We start from the raw sequence: 25,683 nt of genomic DNA, 5'->3' as shown, positions 1-25,683 counted from the left end.
AGACACAAGACCAAAAGAACTTCAGATCTGACAAATGAATAATGTATCTCATTATAAGAACATTCTGATACACAAATCACTGACAAAGCTCTTTGCAGATTGAGATTACTCTGTGTGTATGTACTGTATGTGTGGGTCAGGTTTTGCATAAACTATGGATACTTAATGTTAATTAACATACTATATCTCTTATTAAAATGAAAATGTAAAAATGCCAAAGGGTTTCTGGGAGTGTTAAGTTTAGATGTAGATTTAGAGGAGAGAAATATAATTAGCTCAGTATAAAAAAACAATAGAAGTCAAGTGTGTGTGCATGTATGTATAGTTTAGGTACAAAATTGTCCAAAAAGTGTCCAAAAAGTGAGCTAAATCTGGCAAAACCTGGGACATTCGGGGATGTCCACATCTGTAAAAATGGTAAAAAAGTAATACAAATTAAATGTGTGCGTGTGTGTGTGTGTGTGTGCATGTTCTAGCTCTTAACATGTTCATCTTTGCTTCCCTTCCTATGTAACAACTCTATTGATCCCGAGAGAGAGACCTCTACAGTTACAGAAACTCAAGCTGAACTGCAGCAGTAGAGTTGAAGGACACGGGCCTTTTACTGCCTGACCTAAAAACCCTGAGAGAGCGGGAGACTGAGTCAGGGTAAGAATACAATAGGATGAATGGGCAATTGCTAGGTCAGTTGTAGCAATTGATAGCTAGCGTTTGGAATCAAGAACCAGTTCTTATTTGCTCTCTTCCAAAACTTAGTGAACTGCCTTAATAGGCAGCACTTTAAGGCACCATAGGCACACTCCAGACAAAAAAAGTACCAAGAAGGGATAGTAAGTCACCAATCTTTTGGCCATATTTTCAGGCAGAAACAAATGAATTCTTCACAGAAAATGCATTGTGGTGAGCTCAGGTAAACAAATCCATCCAAGATGGCAGACAAAGTGAGGGAAATGCTGATTATAAACATAATTAATTAAATATTGAAAAATAGCACTAATAAAATAGTTAAATGTAATAAAATAAATGGCTATTTTAGATTTATGGTGAATAAGGGCTTATATTTTCATCCAACGCAACCGTATCGCTTCAGAAGACATGGATTAAAATGCTGTATGGATTACTTCTATGCTGCATTTATGTCCTTTTTGGAGATTGAAAGTTTTGGACCCCAAAGATTGAAAAAAAAGAAGAAAAATAGAACAGAAAAATTTGAGTAATAAATTCTATTAACCATAGTACCTGCTGAAATGGGTTGGGAAGGGTCTGGCTGCAGTACAGGTAATAGTGCACGATATCTATAGAATGAGAGAGAGAGAGAGAGAGAGAGAGAGAGAGACAGACAGACAGATAGAGAGAATTGAATTTTAACAGACCTTTATTACAATATTATTTGTTACATACATGTTATAGTCAAAGACTTAAATTGATAAATAATTAAATATGATTAAAATGAAAATCACAAAATTGTGAAATTACAAGAAACGTGCAAAAAAAACAAAAAAAAAGAAAAAGCTTGTCATTTACCACAGAACACAAAGCTCCTCTGTGACACCATATACAGTTGTGCTCAAAAGTTTGCATACCCTGGCAGAAATGTTGGCATTGATTTTGAAAATCAATGTTAAGTTGTTGTGCAAACTTTTGAGCACAACTGTACCCTCAAAGTATAAAAGGTTATTCATTGCTTTATAAAAGTGAAACTCGACAAATATCCTTGATTTAATCAAGGCTGCAAACACCTTTACAACATAATGATCCCTTTTTTGCTCAATCTTGTTTCTCCTACCGAAATATACAGTCATTTTTGCTTTACCAAAAATAAAATGAATCATATGACATTCAAACAGCCTCCTTTGAACATATTAAAAACCAAAAATAAAAGTCTGCATTGAGAATTCTTCATCAAAACAATAAAATAAATTCTTTAAGATATAAAATAAAAGCTTAAGTCTAAAACAAGACATAAAAGCATGGAAAATTATCTCTCTTTGACAGCAAAAAGGACAGCCTTGGCCAGTATTAGGATTTAAATCAGAAATGAAAGCATTAACAGCAATAAGTCCGTGTAAAACCCTCCACTGAATATCAGCAGTTCTTTTGGTTAATGGTGGCTTATAAAGTGCTCTCCATTCTGGTCTAATATCCACACCCAAACCTAAAACATTATGCCAAGGTGTATCAACCTTATTAAGTAACCCCTTTTTATTAAAAACTTTCACACATTCCAACTTTTTCCATTAATAACATTCAAGCTCATGCATGAAGTATTTTCAGAGTCTAAGAAAAAACACCTCAATGTCCTAAGTTTGGAGACAATAGTGACATAGGAAAGGGATCTTTATCATCTGGAAAAATATTCCATCCACAATAGTTTTTAAGCATCATATTTTTCTCTGGTGTGAGATCAGACTGCAGCCTTTGTACTATTTGGGCAACAGTCCGTACAGATCTGATTCCAAGACTCATAGCATCCTTCTCAACCTTTCTGAAACCAGGTCCTGCAGTTGATCAAAAGTCATTTTTTCCAGATTTAAGGAAAAACTCAGACAGTGCTCCTCTTGTACTTATGTCCAAATGTGCACCATTTATCAGGGGTTCTTCCAGCAACCAGTGTAAGGAGTCTGTGGTTTCTGACCTTGTCACACTGAAAAGATCCCAAACTTTAAAAAGATTTCGATAAAAACAGGCATATCAGATATATCAAGTCTTTTGGGATCCATCAAGAACAACGGTTTGTCTATTCCCATCCCCTGAACAGACTTTAACATTGTACATATATACTGAACAACACTAACCACCAGCCTCCAACTCAAGACCTTTGGACCAGTAAGGAATTTTTTCAGAAACTGTACTCTAAAGGCTGCAGTCCTCTTTTGTTAAGTACAGAATGCTGTGTGCTATCCAGTGAAGTTTACCCCAGAAGAATTCTAACAAAAGTTTCGCTAGTAAATTTAAAGCTGGGTCGACACAAGCTAGACGATGCCACAAACAGGATGCTTCTAAATTATTAATAATAGTAGTACGCCCATATGACATTGTTGGCACAAGCCATTTCCATTTATCTAGTCGTCCTTTAAACTTTTCAATTGTTCCTTCCCAATTTTTTGAACAGTATTCTCATCTCCCAAGTACACCCCTAAATATTTCAAACCATCTTTTTTTCCAAATTAAACCACCTGGGAAATTCTGTACTTCATTCGTCCACTTCCCCACCAGTAATGCTTCACTTTTTTCCCAATTCATTTGACACATTTATCAGTGTCTGTACATCATTCTGTCCATTGATCATCACAATTACATCATCAGCATAAGCTGATAATTTAACAGTGTCTTTACATTCTGGTACTGATAATCCTTTTAACTCCTTTCTCAATTCCTGCAAAAGTGGTTCTATTGCTAAAGCATAAAATATTCCTGATAAGGAGCATCCTTGTCTAACACCTCAGCACACATTAAAAGGATCACATAAGCTACCATTTATCTTTAATATACTCTCAATGTCACTATATAGGGTTTTAATTTTGGCAATAAAATCAGAATTAAAACCAAAACTCTGCATAGTATTCCACAAATAGTGATGTTTGACACGATCAAAGGCTTTTTCTTGATCTATGGAAATCAAGCCAGTATTTAAACCAAAAAGTTTGGATACTTCAAATAAATCAAGCAATAGTGAAATACTGTCAAATACTGATCTACCAGGGATGTAATTAAGATTGATCAGGATGAATGACCTCCTCTAGAATGCATCCAAGTCTAGTGGCTAACACCACAGTAATTTATAATTGCAACATAGTAAGGATACAGGTTGCCAGCTTTGTACATCAGTCAGATCCCCTTTTTTGGGCAGAAGACTGAGAACAGCTCTCTGACAGCTCAGAAGCAGAAATCTCTTAACCAGACTGTCATTGAGAACTTCTAACAGATCCTCCCCTATGATAGTCCAATAGCTCTTATAAAACTTGATTGGAAGCACATCAATCCCAGGAACTTTACCACACTCTGTGTTCTGGAGGGCTTTATGCAGCTCTTCCAACTATAGGTTTGTTAAGTGCTGCTAGCTCTTTTAGAGACTTTGGGTAAATCTTAAAAAAAAAAAAAATGCTGTTCAGCAACCTGATCCCCTTTGTGATCACTCCTATAAAGTTTTTCATAAAAAGTAACTGCTCTTTTATGAATTTCAATAAGTTCCATATCATACATATCATCATTATTTTACCCAAATTGGTGGGTAGATGTGCCCACACTTATGGATGAATTTAGGACTTATTCATTGGTACAGTAGTTGTTTGTGTGTGGGTCAGCCATGGTAAAAACAGCTAAAAAAAAGTCTCAAAATTCAAATAAATAAAATAAAATAGACACAAAACATGTAAATGAATAAACGCGTATCGCTTGATCCACAAATGCACATTCAATGCTTCACAAGGCCATTTTGTGTTTCATTTGCAACATCTTCCTTTGGTTAGACATGCAAATTGTGTTACATTTATACAAAAGAGAACATTTGTATTCACAAATATGTCTCTATTTGTACAAATCACTGCACATTCATTTAATTCGGAATTTCACAGACACAAGTTGAAAGGCATTTGTGTGTGGATAGTAAGATGCATGTATGACATTTATCGAACTGATGGATAAGTGTTTACACATTTGTGAATAATTTTGATACTATATTCATCCCAATAGGAGTCGCGTGAGCGAATCCAATACACTCGCACTCTGAGCCGCCATGATTCCCAGTGAAAACACTGCCTGCTGACGCTCTTCTCCCCAACAAGCTTAGTTTAACTAAACAATAATATACAAATCACATACAAAAAAAGTTAGAAAAAAGAAACTCTCTAGCCGCAGCGTGCACAGTTCACTCACTCACACACACTCCACTCACTCGCTCCCAGCATGCAATCTGACAGAGAGAGAGAGAGAGAGAGAGAGAGAGAGAGAGAGAGAGAGAGAGAGAGAGCTTTATGGCCATCATCCAGATTTATCCTTTGCCATAAATCACAAATGAGTTCTCTTTAAAATGTCAATTGTTTCTTATAGAGAGCAATGAGAATAAATAGAGGCTCATAAAATACCAATATCTGGCCTTTTGAGATCATCAACATCAGCAGATTACTGTGCCCAATTGGCCGATTTACAGAAGTCATGATTCTTGATGTCAGTTCCAACATTTACAGACAGCCTTGTTAATGGATAATAAACAAATTTCTCTTTTTCCATTCAGTTTTCTACTGCATTTTAAATAAATATTGCGTAAAATAATCATTAATACAAATTCAGCAAATTTGTGGGAAGTCTTAATAAAAAAAATAAAATAAAAATGTTTCATGTAAATTTGTCAACAAACATAATCCCCATACATACTATTAGATTAAATGAGTTGATCATGACTGACATGTGGAAAAAATACACACACACACACACACACACACACACACACACTAAGAATAAAATATACACTCACCCGAGCTGATTATGTCTTTTGTTTGGTTCATCAGAAATTTGTCAGGTGCAACACAGAAATCGCTTGTGCCCTAGATGACAAAACACAAAAATATGAATTGAAAAGTATTACTTAAAAGCTGATGTCTAATTTTTTCATTTGTTAAAATACTGTCTCCTGTCCCAGTGTGATAAGCAAGCCATATACAGGTGTTCTTAGGGACAACATAATTTCATGCTGTTTGGAAATGCTTTAAAAAGTCAATGTTATTAGATCTGATCCATGTGTCCTGCATTATTGTATTTCAGATAAACACACAGGTCACTGCAGGAAGTTTGGGGCAAAAGGTGAAGGGACATAAATCAACACAGGTATGAAAAACACACAGGCGCACACACACACATGCTTGTGTAGAATACTTATTGAATAAATGCATAGGTCCAAATAAACACTGCTATCTGTAGGACAGGGAGGAACATCGTGGTTGTGGGGGCGTGGTCGAGTGCCAGCTTGTAAATGGAGAGCGAGATTGGGAGATGAGAATGGTGAGGATCATCATCTGTCAATGATTGTCTCTAACAGCTGTTTGTCATTGCAGTGAGAGTTAGAGACAGTTTAAAGAGTGAGTCAGACGCCAGTGGAGAGGCTTCCATGGCAGCGTTCTTCCTCCTTAAATCCCGGGTTTCGGCACCACTGTGACAAGTTTGTTAACTCTCTGCAAAGAGGAAGCGGGAGACGGCGATATCCAACTCAAAGGGTCTTTATTTTCCCACACTTTTCTGTGCACAAAACTCAAATAATGCTTTTCAGCCTAACAAGAAAGGATGATCACACATCAGCACATTGCTCCGTGCAGCTTTCTCTCCTCCTCTCCACTGGCGTCTGGCTCGCTCTTTAAACCATCTCCAACTCTCACTGCAATGACAAAAAGCTGTTAGAGACAATCATTGACAGGTGATGATTCTCACCGTTCTCATCTCCCGATCTCGCTTTCCATTCACAAGCCGGCGCTCGACCATGCCCCCACCACCACAAACATATACAGTATATCACACATACTGTATATAGGCTATATGTTCTTCACACTTCACATACAGGCAACAGGAAATAGGGGTTGGAGTGATGCCATAATGCAATCATATCAGTTTATGGGAAACAACAGACAGGCAGATACACACAAACACACACACACACACACACATAACCATAAATATCCTCAGGCAGCAAGAGGAACCTGTATTTTGGTCAAATATATATTTGCATATAACTATGACAAAAACATTCCAGTCTATATCTGGAATTTCCCTCAGGTGCAGAGAAATCTCTGCCTTTTTCACACATTAACTGATAAGGTATAAGTCTGTAATCTTTACAACACAGGGTAAGGATGTTTAAAATTAAGTCCAAATTAACCTCTGATGTACCTTGTATCATGCATTTATTCATTAGCATGAGAACAGGATCAAAGCCCAGTGTGTCTCTGTGTAACGCCTGCAGGATGAGTTCATAATAGCGGACTGAGTGTGTCTGATGATGCTGAAGAAGTGGCATATATAGATTTCTCTCTAATGAGCATCTGATAGGGTAAATATTCAAACTATATTAGAAATTCAGTAGACACTTTGATTTCCCTATATAACTGTGGAAATCTCATAGGTGCAGTGGTTTTGTATATAGAGAAGATGATATTTCCTATAACCTAAACTTACCGCTAAACCTAACCCAAACTGTGTACTTAGATGTACCATGACTGCTATTGTTTTAAACTAAAGGTAATTACAAAAACTACAGACTAAGTGTAACCCTAAAATATATATATATTTAATTTGCTTTATTTTACATTTTTAAATGATGATGTTTCCAAAATGAGATTTTGTCAGATTTAGTCATATGGGTCAGGAGCTTCAGTTAATGTTCACATCAACCATCAGAATGGAGAAAAAAATTTGATCTCAGTGATTTGGACAGTGGCATGATCGTTGGTGCCAGATGGGCTGGTTTGAGTATTTCTGTAACTGCTGATCTCCTGGGATTTTTACACACAACAGTCTCTAGAGTTTACTCAGAATGGTGCCCCAGCACACACACACACACACACACACACACACACACACACACACACACACACAAAAGCAATAAATAAGAAGTTTATCGTCTCCTTCAGGCAACCAGACAGCAGTGGACTGTCATTTGTCATGCCACATAAACAAGTTTTTAATAGCAATGGACTTGCTTTGACCAGCCTCAACTGCATATAAAAACCAAATGACATTTTATTCACACACAAATATGTACTGTGTACGCATGCAGTGCTCTGTAAACCATTTTTTCCCTTTAGAATAACATTCATCAGGGAATCATGCACAAGAAGTCCAGGAATGTGAATTAAGAAAGTACTGTAAGATAGATTTTGATTTCATGGTCAGACTTGTGGTTTTAGCTCCATTGTGTTTCTAGGCCTCTTTTGTTATAAAAAATATTGTATTTGTTAATTTGATACATTTGAGCTTTTCTAGCTATTTTTCTTCATGACTTTGGACCACAAACTCCTAAGTGTCTTTGGTAGCACTTTATTTTACAGTACTGTTCTAAATTGACATACTATATAATTACAACAGCAAGAGTAATTCCTAGGTACTAACCCTAAACCTAACCCTAACCTTAACTTGAACACATATTAAGTACATGTATTTACCTACTATTACTCAGTACTTTCTTAGGTAGGTACACTAAGTATATTGATAGTAGCCTACACATACTGAAAAATAAAGTGCAATGTGTCTTCTCTCAAAAGAGACAACAATTAGGCTTTCAGGCAAAAAGCTTCATGAACTGCAACCATTTTAATTTGCAAATGTCATTTCTTAGGTTTTTATTCAGAAGGAGGGTGCAGAGTAGCAGGTTAAAAGTGCACTCAGAAGTTTTTTCCTCATTAAAACAAGCTTTACTCCTTAAGAAATGAATAGCACTTTTGAAACATGTATAAAATCATTACCACTCACATGAGTTGAAGACTCCATTATTCTACATGGATCAAATGAATCATGGCTGACTGAGAATAGTGAATTTCAACAATGGCATCGGTAACTGAAAACTATGGCATTTGATTGATGCTGCATCCATGCCCCTAGGTGTCAGTGTATGATAAATACAACTTAAACAATTACTGAGTGCACCTTTAAAAAGACACTGTGCTTATTTGTCTGACTGTATCTGTATTGACTGCACTGAATTCTCCATTTCTCCATCGGATCAGAATTATTGACTGATCAACACATTTGTTGGCTGTTACTCACCACTGCAGTGGCCATATCAGCTCCAAGAGACGCCCAGCTGAGTATCAGAGTCAGAACCCCAAACACCATCATCCTGTACAGACAACAACATTTGTCATTTGTATTAATATTTTTGTGACTGTTTTATCAGTTGTTTTTTTATTTATATGTTGTCTCCAATTACACATTCTTGGGCTCTGAGTCCAACCACAAAATGGTGCTCACACTAAGATCTTGGTAGCCCCAGTATTATTACCTAATTCCTCATACTGATATGGGATCCCACTGTAACCAAGTGTAAGGCACTGTAATGTAGGTTTATACTCACGTAGTGAGCAGCCAGCGGGATTGTTTGGCCAGACCGAGACAAGCAGCCAGACAGATGACCAGATCCAAGATTAGAATCAGCAGGAATGTCAACCACCTACAGAGAAAACAGTTATAGTCTAGTCAGAAAACAACAGATGGGTTTTTTTAAGCATTTAATAAAATAAATAATACATGACATGACTAAGTTGCTGATGAGAATTCACTGAATATATTGGTACGTTTATAAACTGCTATACATGGTTTGTGAAAGATGTGTGAGTGAGAAATAAAGAGTGACAGACAGCAATAGGTAAAACTGCTTAGGCCTCCTGCATCTCTCATGTTTCTCCTCAGAAAAAGACCCCAGTTTCAGAAGAAACATCTGAGACAAAGTTGATACTTAAAGATGGTTCACCCCAAAAATAAAATTCTCTCATCATTTACTCACCCTCATGCCATCCCAGATGTGTGACTTACTTTCTTCTGCTGAACACAAATGAAGATTTTTTTAAAGAACAGCACAACTCTGTTGGTCTATACCAGGGGTCGGCAACCTATGGCACGCGTGCCAGCATTGGCACGCGGAGAGGTAATCACTGGCATGCCAGCAACAGTGAGAGAGCAGTAGACTATTTTATTTAGATAAAATTCCGCACCTGCATTCCAATCTACATCTTGATGTAATCCTTGATGTGATCACACAAAATGTTTTCATGAGCTGAATGGGAGACTAAACAAAAAGTTAAAATGTGATGAGACTGCAGTATACCCAACAGACTCATGCAGCACGTGCAAGCTATTCGCACATCACAAGCCAGCAGCGCTTCTCGTTCGCTTAATCAAGCGAGTAAACGCGCCCGCTTCGCTTTAGTCAGGCTGCGCGGATGACAGCCTACATTCCGTGTTTCATTTGTTTCTTAATGCTTTCAGAACAACACGTGATGTAATAAGGAAAACACCACTATGAATCCTTGAGATTTACAACTCAGCAACAGGTACACCCTCCTTTAACTAGTCACACTCAAAATTACATTAAAAGATTAAAAGAGAAAACATAAAAATCTGAGTCTAATCAAAATATAAATTAAACCTGGAAATAAAGTTTTAGGATTTTGGGAGGTGTGATTCACCGAAAATGACTAAATAGTTGATCAGCTTGTGATGTGCGAATGGCTTGCACGCAGCGCGAGTCTCCTCGCACTTTAATAGTGTTTAGTCTCTGATTCAGCTGATGAAAACACGCTGCGTGATCATGAGGAAGGATTACATCAAGATGTAGATTGAATGCAGGTGCGAAAAACTTCATACAAGTAAAATAGCCTGCTCCACACTCGCTGTTGATTGCGTGCTAGGAATTACTCCTCTGTGTGATTTTGAAAATGTAGTATGACATAATATAAGAAATATTTAAGATTGCACAAAATTTCGTGATCAGTAATCAAACAAGCAAATTTGTGACATTAACTGTAACTCATTTAGTAGCCTCCAAAAGGACAGGTATTCTTTCATTAAAGCATTTAAGATGCTCTGTGAAAATTCACATGCAGGATCATGATTATATCATAATCATCGGATTTTCACTCAAACTGTTATGCTGCTAATATCATTTGTAATAATAATAATAAAAAAATGATTGAATTAGAAAAATGCAAAATAGAAACATTTTCACAAGTGGACTCAGACTTCAGAAAATCACATACATGCACATATATATACAGCTCTGGAAAAAAATAAGATACCACTCCAAATGTTTCTTAAATCAGTATCTCTACACAGGGGCGGATTGTCCATAGGGAGAACTGGAACCTTTCCCGGTGGGCAGGCCGAGAAACGGGGCCGAACAGGCCGCGATAAGCTGAACGGGTCATGACAGGCTGAAGAGGGCCACAAAACGGCGCCGTGATATGAGATATTCCATTCCAGTGTCTGATGAATTCCTGCTTGAATCTTTGTGCCAGGAGTGGCATCAAGTCAGCAATGTGAAAGACTGGTGGAAAGCGTGCAAAGACACATGAAATCTGAGATTGAAAATCAGGGTTATTCCACCAAATATTGATTTCTGAACTCTTCCTAAGTTAAAACATTAGTATTGTGTTGTTTAAAAATGAATATTAACTTGTTTTCTTTGAATTATTTGAGGTCTGAAAACACTGCATCTTCTTTTTTTTTTTTTGGACCAGTTGTCATTTTCTGCAAATAAATGCTCTAAATGACATAGGGACAATCACTTTCGATGCACAGCCATTAACTAGGAAAATAAAAAATGGCACTCCATGTCAAAAAGGTTGCCGACCCCTGGTCTATACAATGAAAGTGAATGGTTGCCAGACATTTTTAAGGTCCAAAAAGCATATAAGGGCAGCATAAAAATAATCCATTTGACTCCAGTAATTCATGTCTTTAGAAGCGATATGATGTGGGTGTGAAACAGATTAATATTTAAGTTCTTATTTACTATAAATTGTCCTCCCTGCCCAGTAGGTGGTGATATGCACAAAGAATGCGAATCGCCAAAAACAAAAGAAGAAGAATGTTGAAGTGAAAGTGGAGATTTATAGTAAAAAAAAAAAAAAGGACTTATATATGAATCTGTTTCTCACCCAGACATATCATATTGCTTCTGAATATATGGATTTAACCAATGGAGACATTTGGATTACCTTTATGCTGACTTTGCAGTTTTTGGAGCTTCAAAAGTTTTGGTCACCATTCACTTGCAATGTATGAACCCACAGAGCTGAAATATTCTTCTAAAATCTTTGTTTGTGTTCAGCAGAGGAAAAAAGTCATACACATCTGGGACGGCATGTGGGTGAGGAAATTATGAGAGAATTTTAATTTTTGGGTGAACTATTCCTTTAAGTGAGTTGTGAACTCCATTACTGAGCTATGAAAGAGCAACCTCTGAGCAATACATTCTCTTTTATTTTTTTTTTTCACTTCAGAGAGCTCTATATATCTCAAAATAATTAATAATAGATTAGAAAGATCTTCAGGCATTAATATTTCATACACTGAAACCTGGTCATATAGGAAGTGATGAATGTGTCTCTTCTTATGAACTACACTTGGACACACATACATTATCACTAATGTCAGAGTTATTGTATATGCCTTGTCAAAAAATGAACTTTTCTGGTGTCATCACCAAATAGGATGTGACATCATCTATTATCAACATCTTTAGTGTGGAATGATGACAAAAACAAAGCCACAGTATTAGCAAATGTTGTGATGTATCCAGGAGTTTGACATGGGGAAATAGCTTTAAATGCCACTATAAAACCGCATACGCTTATAGTCATACATTAGCAGTTGATGGATCACACCATCACTTCACTTAACTACTCTTAGCAGAAAGTAATGAGTCAAGGACACTCAATACTTCATAATGCTTTTGCCAGCTATGAATCAAGTGTAGAACACAGCTCTTACAAATATCAAACTATATGCTTCAGTTGAAATAATGTAACTGTGTTTAACCTAGGGCCAGATTCACAAAACATTCTTAAGAATAAACTTCTTAACCACAACTACAACTCAAGAAAGAAGGTATGAATATTTTGTATTCCCAAAAACACCTTTTAAGAATGCTCCTATGACTGTTCTTCATGAAGTTTATTACTGAAGACTATTACTTAGGAAAATTCTAAAAAGAACTTTACTTTTTTTTCGTGAATTTCGTGAATCTGGCCCCAGGTCAGTAGGGCTGTACAGACTTTGCTGCTGCAGATTTACATTGAAAGCTCTTATAAAATACCATGGATTTTGAATATTTGTCCTTTAGTTGTTGTAATCATTTATTAAAGGTGCTGTTAACGACTTTAACAGTTCTAGAATGTCCACCAGACTTGGCCAATGAATAAGAAATACCCCCTCTTACCAAAAAAAGACACTTGGAGACCACTGTTATCAGAGCTGGAGCAGGAGAGCATTGTAATGTCACAGGTAAGAAAAATAAACATGCAATTTGATGTCCGCAAACGTGAACAGTTACACTGACCTTGCACAGGTACTGACATTAGTGAAAATCAACGGTGGCAAAAAAGCATTCTCAAACTGACAACAGTCAAACTGACTGCGGCCCACGGTCATTTTCCCATTGTTTACAGAGACTAGTACGGTCATAAAGATAGGTGTGATATTTCATGGCACCAGAGTAGGGTAAGATGAGCCAATTTTTACATATGTTGCCTCTTATACATGGAAAATTAGACAGAGGTAAAATGAATAGATTTTAATGCATCTGCTATCACAGAAAGCCACAAACAAATGTGATCCACTGGGACAACTTACCCCAGGTTAGGGGTAAGGTGATCCCGGTTAGTGGGTAAGATGTGCCATCTGGGGGTAAGTTGACCAATTGTGTTTTTCTATTCTATACTCTATTTATTTATTTATTTATTTATTACAATCTCCTAATTTTCCCTTGTTTCCTTTAACAATGAGAATTTGTCATTGCATGTAAATGATGGAACAATTTGGATCAATCACTTAGCATAGCCTACGGTAAATACCTAAAGTCTTTGCCAGAAAAAACTCACTCCTTTAGGTCTTCTTTTAACTTAAAACATTATAATCAGAACAGTTATTGGAGCAAATTTGTTTTGATACAAACTTATAGCTTTACTAAAATCTTTGGCAAAAGAAAAACTCCTTTAGGTCCTCTTTTTATTGTAAACATTATAAACAAAACAGTTAGTTATTAGAGAAACAAATTGTTACAGTAAAAAAAAAAAAAAACAGTGGCTCAACTTTCCCCAGACTGTTTGGTTTATTTTTCCCCATAATTATAATTTTGGGAAAAATCACCTAGCTTAGTACTTCAGGGCTAATATTTTGCTAATCAAATCATGGGAATTTATACACTGGATATACACAATTATGCATGATATGCCATTTTGTACCTGAATAAAGTTGCTTTGGAACAACAACTAGTAAACCTCAAATGTAAAAATAAATAAATAAATAAATAAATAAATAATTTGGCCAACAAAAAACACTTTTTTGCATAAAAACATACTTACCCCTTTTCCTAAATGCTTCTCCTTTTCACAACCAGACAGAAATAATGGATACTTCCTGCTTACAAGGTCACATGACAAAAATGTATAGTTGCCTTGATACATAGGGTGGGTCAACTTACCCACAGGCTCATCTTACCCCACTCTACCCTATATATTTCAATGAAAAGGGAAATTTTCTGCTTGTCATTTCTCACACACACACACACACACACACACACACACACACACACACACACACACACATACACACACAAAATGCTTACAGCACCTTTAGATATTTTGTTTAATTTTATGTTACTTTCAACTACCAATAACAGAGCAATGCTGAAAGTCCCATAGAGCCAAAATGTGTACATTATTTGAGGAAATCAACCAATGGATGACTAGGAATTAAGCTGAGATTAGAAAAATAATTTAGAAAAAAAAAAAAAAATTTCTTTAAATCCATTCTGCAGAGCTGTTTCGGCACAATCGGCACAGAAAATGTAATTAAAAGTCAGCAGATTTCATGCAGATGTACTAATCTACACCATGGCAACTCCCATTTGTTACCTGTAATACTCCACATATGCTGTCTGATCAGCAATGGCGGCCAGGTCTACTTTTGCCTTTTCCCAATCAGGAAGCCCCAAAAGCTGTTTAATGATGCTATCTGCCATCTGTTGCATGAAGTGCAGCGTCTGTACAAAGTCTCCCCGTGTGGCAAAGATCTCATCCAAGCGAGACAAGTGATCCTTTAGACCACTCTGCATACCTCCCATAGTACCCGTCACCTGTGTGAGCAAGTAACATTGTTAGAGCCGCCTGAAATCATGAGTGTAGAGATATACAGTAAACAACATAGAGGTGTTAAAACCTGAAGAATCATGCCTCTTAATTGAAAAGCTTTTAAACAAAACGGTTCAAGCTGTTTATTTAATTTCTGTAAATCAGCGCTGAACTAGCTTACATGGACAATAAATGTTTAGGGATACCCAGATACACAAAGTGCCTCTTTTTTATGAGCCTGTTTTCCTGTACCTATGTACAACTTTAATAAAAATGAGGTATATGAGAAAGTAATCCATGTGAAGAGGGCATGCCTGGAGTTTATGCCCAAAAAAGAGCTGTTGTCTGTGGGAACGCCAGTGTTTTATGACCTTGTGTGAGTTTGTAAACAGTTTTTGTGTTTCATTGTCCTTTCTCATAGATCCACCCCCAAAAAAGAGCTACATTAAAGAAGAGAGTGTTGTGAAAAACAAGTGCAAAAGGGTGCATAAATATACTACACATTTAAAGATCGATAAAGGCTAAAAATACAACAGAATCAGGGGATTCTAAGGCAAATGTTGTGTATCCTAAATTCAAATACTGGCCCAGACACAATTCCCAGCATGCCTTCTTCTGGTTATGACATCAGAGTGTAGGGTGTTGTTATACCCAACAGTGTTGAGAGAAACTCAACACTTCTTGGCAATAGCAAATGTCCATCATGTGACCATGACTGCAAAAAAAATCTGCTCTGGGTTTGAACTCGCTGGGGTTTAATATCTCATCTGAATGTAATCCAATAATCCAGCTAATGAACAAAAGTCAGACATCTGAGCTCAAGATGAATTTCTTAAGCCGTAGCTGTAATGCATATGAGGAAGTGGTTAGGATACCAGACGAGATTTTTTCTCCCAGCACTGCAGCTCTAATTGATTGTCTCTGGTTTCTGTAGGCGCTGAGCTTCTGCAATTAAATTTGAATGGGAGAGTTGAAGCGTGAAATGGAACACAAGCACTACAGTAGGTGGAACTGCCTGCTTTGTATCCAGATATGGATTTCTATTCCTCCATTAAACCGGTGAAAAAAGCTCAAGTCAAAAAATCTTACAGAGTGAGAGAGTAAGATTTCAGAAATGGAAAGATGACCGTATTACTTACAGATCTTGTCCTAATAAGGGCTGTGGAAATGTCTGGGGATTTGCTGGAGGAACTAGTTTAAAAGCTCTAAAATAGTTACTGAGAACAAAAACGAATAACAAAGACCAACAATGGAAGAAAGACTAAAAAGGGAGGGAGGAAGGAGTAAGGTAAGGCTGTTACAAACAGTGGTGGTTTCAGTTATTTAAAGTTATTATTATTATTATTATTATTATTATTTTCCAAGTTTAGAACCTGACTTAGGTTAAAAAATAAAGAAAATCTAAGAAAATGGAGTAAACCCATCAAATGCACTTTGTCCTGAAATTCCTCTCCAACGAATGTTTGATTAACTCTCTGCCTTGTGGGTGAAGGATAAACAGCTCGTGACTCTATTACTTTTTGTCAATTTTTTCTGCCTGTTAACTGATGTGGGGGAGGAAAAGCAGGATAAGTGTGGTTATTTTCCTGAGAAAAAACTTTCAGTGAGAATTTGGGTTTGAAATGGTTACTATCCCATAACTTTTACACTTACGACCAGTAAAAACTTTCAAAACTTTTTTGTATAGTTAAGAAAAATGAATTTTTCTTAAATAATTTAATAGTTTAGAATGTTTCACCTTTCTTAAGCCACACAACATATTTTTTTTTTCTTTCAGTTATTTCATATACTGTACATCCATCCTAATCTAGCCTAACTATTCGAATATTGCCAGTCACTTGCACTATTAACTATAATCACTGAATATTAATAAATATTGTATAGAATTTTGAAAGTCCGAAAGTAAGGTCATAAGTCTCAAAGGTTGAAGGCGCGAATGAAAAAGTTCATAGAAAGAAAAAAGATAGTTAGAAAGAAAGAGTTTGAAAGAAAGTTTGAAAGGTTCGAAAGTTTGAAAGATCGAAAAAACGAAAGTTTGAAAGAAAGTTAGAAAGAAAAAGCTTAAATAAGTTAAAAAGAAAGTTTGAAAGAAAAAGTTCATAGAAAGAAAAAAGATAATTCAAAAGAAAGATCGAAAGAAAGTTCAAAAAAAGAAAGATCTAAAGAACGAAAGCTCGAAAGAAAAAGCTTAAATAAAAGTTCAAAAGAAAGTTTGAAAGAAAAAGTTCATAGAAATAAAAAAGATAGTTCAGAAGACAGATAGTTTGAATGAAAGAAATAAAGAACTTTAAAAAGAAAAATCGAAAGAACCAAAGTTCAAAAGAAATTTTGAAATAGAAAGAAAAAAGATACTTCGAATGGAAGACATAAAGAACGCTGAAGGCATGAAAGCTCAAAAGAAAGTTCGAAAGAAAGTTCTCCAAATAGTTTAGTAGCCAAGAGAGCATTAACATTCACATCAGATCATTTCAACTCCATCACTAATTGTTAATTGCTTGTTGTTTTAGGTACCATATAGGTACTTTTGTTGATAAGCGATCTTGAGCTTTTTTCTTTTTTTTTTTTTGCCTTAAACGTTCAGGGGAACAATAAAGGGCTAGGGGCAGACAGCATGTTAATATAGAGCACTAAAGTGGCACCAGTAACCCAGACCGACCCAGAGCTCAGTCAACCTCCATTCCCCAGACTGGAAATATACAGTACTGTGCAAAATGTTTAGGCACTTAAGATGTTTCACAAAAACATTAAGATGTCTTAAGATGGTTATTTACTGTATATCTTCAGCTTTAGTGTGTCAATAGGCCAAATACATTTTAGACTCCCAAACATTACTTTTGCAAATAGAAAAGATTAGAATAGAAGAACGGGGTGCTCTGCAAGAGATGGCATGGTCCCCACAAAGACCCCCACTGAACATCGACTGGGATTACATGCAGAGACAGAAGCAATCGAGACAGCCTAAATAGATAGAAGAACTGTGGTGAATTCTCCAAAAAGCTTGGTACATCCTATCTGCCAACAACCAAGAAAAACTGTGTCCAGGTGTATCTAGGAGAATTGGGGCTGTTTTAAAGGCAAAGGTGGTCACACCAAATATTGATTTAACTTTTTTATTTTTTTATTTTTTTTTATGTTTATTGGACTTTGTATGATGTTAATTGATAAATTAAAACTATTTATGGCATTATTTTTGAAGACATCCTCACTATGCAACATTTTTCACAAGTGCCTTAAACTTTTGCACAGTACTGTAGGTATTTTAAATCACAAACATGTCAAGCAAATACCAAACAGACTTTGCCTTCAACCTATTTCCTTTCCATTTTCGGGTCATTCCTTAGCCATATCCACAAATGTGTCATTTTAAGCTAGCCTGTCAAACATATCACTAATGACTTCTCACTAAAATTTTCAACTCTGGATACAGTTAATCTCAATGAAAAACACCCTGCACATACTGTATGATTGTAACAACTGCATTGATATAGTGAAGCAGTGTGCATACAGTAAGCCCAAAAAATGGCACATTCTGGCCAAAACATAAAAAAGAAAAAAAAAGTGACCTTCAAAAGCTGAGAGGACGGTACAGAACGGCCCCAATGTCTACCATGCTGAGATAGAGATATTTATAGAACAGCTGAGCTCTGGGTTGAGACTTTTGCAAATTACAGAATAGCCACCCTCTTAAATGATATAAAAATAAAAGCATATTTTTAACATTACTATTAACATTACTGCCCATAAATAAAGATTTAACATTTACATTGTTTAATGTTGTGGGCATGTTGACACATGTTGACATGATTGTTACATTGGGACCCTACTGTATATTGACATTGATTTGGGAAGAATACCATTGTTTGAAATATGAAATACTATTTAAAGAAAAGAAAAGAATAACATCTGTATTTTAAATGTATTATATTTAATGACTATTTAATGACTTTGCCGCAAAATGTAAATAGTTACATTATGAAACCCAAAACAAATTATCTACACAGCAAAAATATCAAACTATTGTTTTGGCTGACTGAAACGGAAATTAATAAATTATATGAAATTACAACATATAAAACCCACAAGACAACTTGCCCAGAAAAATACCCCTGTCCTGAGAACTCAGTTTGTCTTAGATGGTTAAAATGTACCATCATTATATAGCTGACCCTTGTCTAAATCAATGCTAGGGTGGTTTTATTGCGTTCACTTGTTTACCTAACATCTATTACAAATACGATTTTATTGGAAATTTAGTTTGGAGGACAGAATTCACAAAGATTATCCTAATTTAAGACAATTTTGAACAAGGCCTTTAAAACCAACATTCATCCATCAGTTATCATTGATGCAATTGGACTTTGGGCTCAAAACTTTATAGTGACTAACTATTTTTTTTAAATTTCCCAACATGATGAGTCATTTAACTCAAACAGAGTAATTTGTTGTCTTGGTATGTCCTTAGGTGCCGCTGTGAAAGTAAAACTGATCCGTTGGAAGCCGCACAGTTAATTTGCAAGTGCAGAGAGGGTGCTGGGAGGAGGTGAACAAGAGACCTTATGGCCCCGAACCAAAAAAAACTCTAAAACCAAGCAGTCACCACTCAACACTCTTGCAAAAAAGACACATCCTGTGGATTACTCTCCGAAAGTTCTCTTGAAACCTTTGAAAGAGTAGTCCAGTGCTTCCAACAGTGTGAGAACAAGACAAGAGGGGCGTGCATGTGTGTGAGAAAGAGCAAGCATCTGTATGCAATGGATGCCAATTTGAATCATTGTTTTCAGGCAGGCACAGCCACTGAAGAGCCCCAATCAGGAAGTCGAAGGTTTCTATGAATCACTTCATCAAAGGCCTTTGTTGCAGGGTTCATGGCTAATTATGTGCACAGCTTGCTGGGTTTCTCAGACAGTGGACACTTTGTGCCATTTGAAGGTCCTGGTTTCAAGGGACCGATCCAAGAATGGCGTGAGGAAATTAGTGTGAACGTCTCTTCTACTCTGATTTAAAAAAATGGTGGGCTTAGCTTTAAATGTATTGTTGATTCTCTGTTAATGATACATTGCTGATTTAAATGCATAGAGCTGACAGTGACACTAAGGTTCACACTGCACTGTAAATCCGATTTTTTTGGACCGATTTTGATGATTGGCTGATTGACTGTTCAACGTGCAAGATACAGTATATATGGCCAGATCAGATTTTTTTTTCTGATCAGACTGCAGTCGTTTTGTTAGTAGATCAGATCTTAATAACAGGTGTAAACAGGGCATCTCATGAGAACAGTATCCAGATCTGAACCAAATGTTCTTTTCGCAACACCTGACATAAGATGAATGATGAAAGAAACGTCATGATATCCGTCATGATGGGGCTCATACAAATTGTATTTCATGTGTTTTTTTTTTTTCCTGTTCAGACACCAAAAATTTATTTAAGCCGGATAGGCAAGAACAAGTCCTGCTTTACTCACCAGCCTCAGCTTGGGATGTAGGTATTAGTCAATTATAATTCACTCTTTTTTTCCCATTAACTAGCTAAACTGAGTTGAGAAAACTACTATAGACCTATAGCATTCTCATTTATCTCAATAGCAGTTGCTTGGCTGGCGCATTTAGCCCTGGACGTATGCAAATTTGATGCTGCCATCTTTGCTTTGATGTATTATGTCAGAATACACAGCTACTTTTAATTGACCATCAATGGAGAAACCTGTTTTTTTTTCCCCCGGATAATGGTGTAGTTAAGGCATTTACCAGCAGGGACTAACTTCTGAAGCCAACCAGCCAAAACCTGACCCCACGATAGAGGTCATTTATTAGACATCAAAAAGATCTGTAGTACATTTGAGTTACATTACATCACTTTTTCACTTATCTCTGAGGCAGAGAGCTAATGAATATTTTGTCTCCCCCCCAGTGCAGTTCCCAGGTCAGTTTTGCCTTTTGGCTAATTACTCAGATAGTGGGCTGTGACTCATATTTCTGAGTGAGACAGAAACTGATGTATAAATCTCCATTAGTGCAGATGGGAATTTAATCCTCTACTCCTTAACGGTGTTATTGGGCAGATGCTCCGGGCACTTTTAGTCTCAGTTTGGCTCTAAACCACTGTATAAACACTTCCCTAAAGACTCATACAACAGGTGTAAGTAAACTGAACAGGTGTGGGTGACTAATCTATAGCTGGTACCACAATGTTTGCACTCATCAAATCAATGCAAATGTTGTTAAGATTCATGTGGAGACTGCTGGGGTTTAGGCTGATGGATTTGGCATCAGTCAAACACTTGGAGATGTAGTGATAGTTGATGATGTCATTACTGGGACTCGGCTAACTTATATAATAATAATATTTAAAAGATTGAATGTTAACAATTGACAATAAGGTTGTATTAACATTAGTTAATGTAGCTACCAAGAACTGACAATACACAATACATTTGTTAATCTTGGTTAGTGAACAAATAATTACAACAAATAATATTGTATAGAAATATATATATATATATATATATATATATATATATATATATATACACACACACACACACACACACACACACACACACACACATACTCACAGAGCAATTTATTAGGAACACCTGTACACCTACTTATTCATGCAATTATCTAATCAGCCAATCGTGTGGCAGCAGTGTAATGCATAAATTATGCATATACGTGTCAGGAGTTTCAGTTAATGTTCACATGAACCATAAAAATGGGGAAAAAATGTGATCTCAGTGATTTGTCTTTCCATCCACTGCAGTATAAAACGGCTAAAAGTCACATTCCGAGCCATGAAAGGGCCAACGGGTTGCATGAAATCAGTGCGTGAAGCAGGATTAAAGTGTCTTAGTGTCACTGTCAGCTCTACGCATTGAAATCAGAAAAAAAAAAGGAGACAGATATAAATAGGGCTCTTTAGTCTGGCTGCAGATACGGGAATTAGGTTTTGTTCATGCTACAGCCTTCATGGCCTTGAAGGGGACAGCGACTAGGCCTTCATAACTACACAAACATAAAAGGCTCTAAAAACCCATTTGTGGCAGTAACCACATCATATCACAGAACACACTGGGAGAGAGTGTGTGTCTCCACACAGGCCACATTCAAACAGCAGCAGAATAAAGCTGTCAGTCATGTTTTAGAGTACCAAGTACAGACAGATTCACACACAAAAAGATTAAGCAGTGGCATGTAGCTCCACATATTTATAAATGTGTCCTCACTATTGCAAAATGATGTCAGTGAATCAATTCATGCACTCAGTGGGGAACCCAAAAAGTTTGAGAAGCGTTGAATGTCATAGAAAGACGTTACAGAAGCAATCAAATGAACTATGAGGATATTGGGACCATATGGGAAGGTTTGGTCTGAAGGGTAGAACGCTTTGCTATGAAGTGCAGAACTATTTGCGGAGAAGGAAAAAATTATAAAAAGATTGAGATAGAGCCCTTAGAGGGTGGGAATTTAGTTGGAAGAAATCAGTCTGACAATATTGGGACATTTCAGCAGAATCTACTCAGTGACTAACAGAACCAGTTTGACAAGGAATGAAAATGTGTCTGAAATGAGTTCTTTATAGTCAGGTTGTACTAGGGTGGCTCCATACTAAATATTTTAGCTCACCTTTGGTACTGTGTATCAATACTAAATCAATACATAATCTAGATAAGAAATAGCCATCTAGCCTCCATCAACTAATGAAGTTTAAACATCAATAAGGAACTGTGCATTTGTAACCTCAAGGACTAAATATAACACATCAACATGATCACACAGGAAATTGACATGAAACATTTCCAAAACACTTTTGGATTCACTCTGTGGACATTTCACCCAGAAATCAGAGCTCACACATGCCTATCTGTTCAACAACACTTCCAGCTTCTGTCACTGTGGGCAGTAGTTAGAATTTCAGTAAGCACAGACCGATTTCAGTAGAAGAACTTTTGACCAACTCTCACCAAATTCAAAGTAAGATCAGTCTCAACACACAACAAAATGTAAAATGTATAAGTAAAATGTATGAACCTTTATGAACAAATGACATCACAAATCCAAGAGTGATGTTAGTTCAGTAAAGACTCAATGTAGTGAAGACTGAGTAAAGTATAATTTATGATACCATTGTTGTCAGATTTCATTGCATATTTGAAATATGTTTTTGGAATGTAATCTTGACCAGCAGTTTGAGACTTTCGCCATTCAAGTAGACATAAGCTGCTCTTGCATGAATAGAAAATAGCTGCCAGTATGCATTAAGCATATGGCTGCTGAGTGACCTGACATTTCTTAAAAGGACTTTCAGCTTCTGTTGCATGCAGGTAATTTAAAATAGCCTCTGCAATACACTTGGTACTATAAGAGTAGCTATAATTGATTATTGAATCCCATGCATTTTTATACCCTTTATAGTATTATTTATTTACTACTCAAATGTGCTGAATAGCAGCACATTGTTGCCAGGTACCGAAATGTGCAAAATATACACTCACTGAGCACTTTATTAGGAACACTATGGTTCTGTACATGGTCTTCTGCTGTTGTAGCCCATCCACCTCAAGGTCCTGGCATAGGCAATTTAGGCAGCCGCCTAGGGCGGCAACGCTCTGTGGGGCAGCATGACAGGTGGGTGCAGCACATCCCCTGCCTAGAGCTCTCATGCTGGGTGTTCACTGGCGCAGGGTCAGCAAAAGGAAGCGGGCGTTTTCAATTAATTCCAACGGGAGCTGAGCGCCCAGCTTGCAAGATGGATTCTCATTGGAATAAATGGAAAACGTCTTGGTTACTGATGTAACCTCTGTTCCCTGATGGAGGGAACGAGACGTTGTGTTGATGTAGTGACACTAGGGGTTCGATCTTGAGAGCCCCAATCACCTTTGCTTAAAATAGAAAAGGCCAATGAGAATTGGCAAGTGGAATTTGCATGCCACTCTCCACCCCCTGGACATACGGGTATAAAAGGAGATGGCATGCACCACTCATTCAGATTTATGCTGAGGAGCCGATAGAGAGTTCCGGCCATGTCAGCGGCCGGTTCAGCGCCGCGGCAGGAGGGACACAGCGTCTCATTCCCTCCATCAGGGAACAGAGGTTACATCAGTAACCAAGACATTCCCTGTCTGTCACTCACTCGACATTGTGTTGATGTAGTGACATTAGGGGTTCCTATAGGAAACGCCACAGGCGCTGAACCGTGTCACGGGGTAAGGAAGAGTGGACATGGGCAAGCTGCTGCATGCCTCGCAGCGAGCACTCAACCATGCCATGACCTTCCAACGAGTTAGGTAAGGCGTCTCCCTGGTCCCGTTAATGGGGGAGGAGGCACTTACCCAAGGAGGCTACCGGTGGAGCCTTGCCTGATTACTGTTAAGCAATTTCCCACCGAGCACTTTCTAGAGAAACCTGAACAGTGAAAACTCATCATACAGGATTACCAAGGGGGAATCACCATGCATGGAGCACTGAGCCCGAGCACACGGGCTCACCTGAAAAGGGCATACCACGAGTACTGGGCCTGGTGGCATTACTCCTCCACCATGTTCGTCACCGAACAGTGCTTAAGAATTAAAGAGGCGTCCGGGGTTCACCAGATATGGGGAACTGTTGTGGACAAAAAGGCACACATTATCACCTTTTGAAAAAGGGGAAAGGCGCAATGCAAGCGATACACCCAACTGGCCGCCCGGTCTACCTGGAAGGTGAGTGGCTCACAGAGAATTCAACGTATGCTGACTCCAAAGGAGGAGGCGGCGGGCGAGTTGCGACATGCAACGCGAGCATACACCGCCTTGGCGGTCGCTGTGTTGTCGGCCCAGACCAACACATGCTTGCCCTGAATCAACGGCCGAAGCCTCCTCAGGGCCAGCAACACCGCCAGCAACTCTAAGCAGTTGATGCCTGCCCGTTGCACATGGCGCCCCAGTCCGAATTCGAGGCGTCTGTCATGACCACGATGCACCTTGGAGACCTGCTCTAGGGGAAAACCTGCCCATAGAAACGGCAGGTCCGACCAAGGGCTGAAATTCTGATGGCACTGTGGCGTGATGGTCACACGCCGGGTGTCGTGGCGCCATGCCCACCTTGGGACTCGAGTCTGTAGCCAGTGCTGAAGTGGTCTCATATGCATCAACCCGAGGGGGAGAACTGCTGCCGAGGATGCCATGTGTCCCAGGAGCCTCTGAAATTATTTCACTGGCACTGCCACCTTCTGCATGAAGGTCTTCAGTCAACACTGACTGAGCACATTCAGTTGAAAGACGTGCCTTGAGTGACCAAGTCCAACTCGAGAAAAGAGATGCTCCGCACAGGGGAGAGCTTGCTCTTCTCCCAGTTGACCAGCAGCCTGAGTCGGTCGAGGTGCTGAAGCACGAGGTCCCTGTGTGCACACAATAGGTCTCACGAGTGAGCTAGGATTAGACAGTCGTCGAGATAATTGAGAATGCGTATGCCCTTCTCCCTCAGCGGGGCCAGGGCAGCCTCTGCGACCTTGGTAAAGATGCAAGGGGACAGGGACAGACCGAAGGGGAGGACCTTGTACTGGTATGCTCGTCCCTCAAAGGCACACCGAAGAAAGGGTTTGTGTCTAGGAAGGATCGATACGTGAAAGTACACGTCTTTCAGGTCGATGGTCACGAACCAATCCTGATGTCGTACTGACGCCAGGATGCGCTTCTGCGTTAACATCCTGTAAGGCTTGGGGGGGCCTGGGTAGCTCAGTGGTAAAAGATGCTGGCTACCACCCCTGGAATTCGCTAGTTCGAATCCCAGGGCGTGCTGAGTGACTCCAGCCAGGTCTCCTAAGTGACCAAATTGGCCCGGTTGCTAGGGAAGGTAGATTCACATGGGGT

At 38.0% G+C, this 25,683-nt stretch overlaps 2 protein-coding genes across 5 annotated transcripts in view; one reads left to right on the top strand and one right to left on the bottom strand.

Annotated features, from left to right (window-relative positions):
* The window catches only part of LOC127423658 (uncharacterized), a 622,288-nt gene that overhangs the window by 11,701 nt on the left and 584,904 nt on the right, over window positions 1-25,683 (top strand). The window lies entirely within an intron of this gene.
* LOC127423652 (protein tweety homolog 2-like) overlaps window positions 1-25,683 on the bottom strand; it is a 107,000-nt gene that overhangs the window by 11,679 nt on the left and 69,638 nt on the right. For all 4 annotated transcript variants that reach the window (XM_051668154.1, XM_051668156.1, XM_051668155.1 and 1 more), the window contains exons 4-8: window positions 14,616-14,836; window positions 9,056-9,151; window positions 8,749-8,821; window positions 5,474-5,543; window positions 1,240-1,295 (exon numbers count right to left, since the gene is read on the bottom strand). In XM_051668154.1, coding sequence (XP_051524114.1) covers window positions 1,240-1,295; window positions 5,474-5,543; window positions 8,749-8,821; window positions 9,056-9,151; window positions 14,616-14,836 — 516 coding nt within the window. The remainder of the gene's footprint in view (window positions 1-1,239; window positions 1,296-5,473; window positions 5,544-8,748; window positions 8,822-9,055; window positions 9,152-14,615; window positions 14,837-25,683) is intronic.

Source organism: Myxocyprinus asiaticus, chromosome 32, assembly GCF_019703515.2.
Source record: "Myxocyprinus asiaticus isolate MX2 ecotype Aquarium Trade chromosome 32, UBuf_Myxa_2, whole genome shotgun sequence".
Classification (NCBI taxonomy): Eukaryota; Metazoa; Chordata; class Actinopteri; order Cypriniformes; family Catostomidae; genus Myxocyprinus; species Myxocyprinus asiaticus.
The sequence above is the reverse complement of the archived record's forward strand: the minus strand, read 5'-3'. Positions and strand labels throughout refer to the sequence as shown.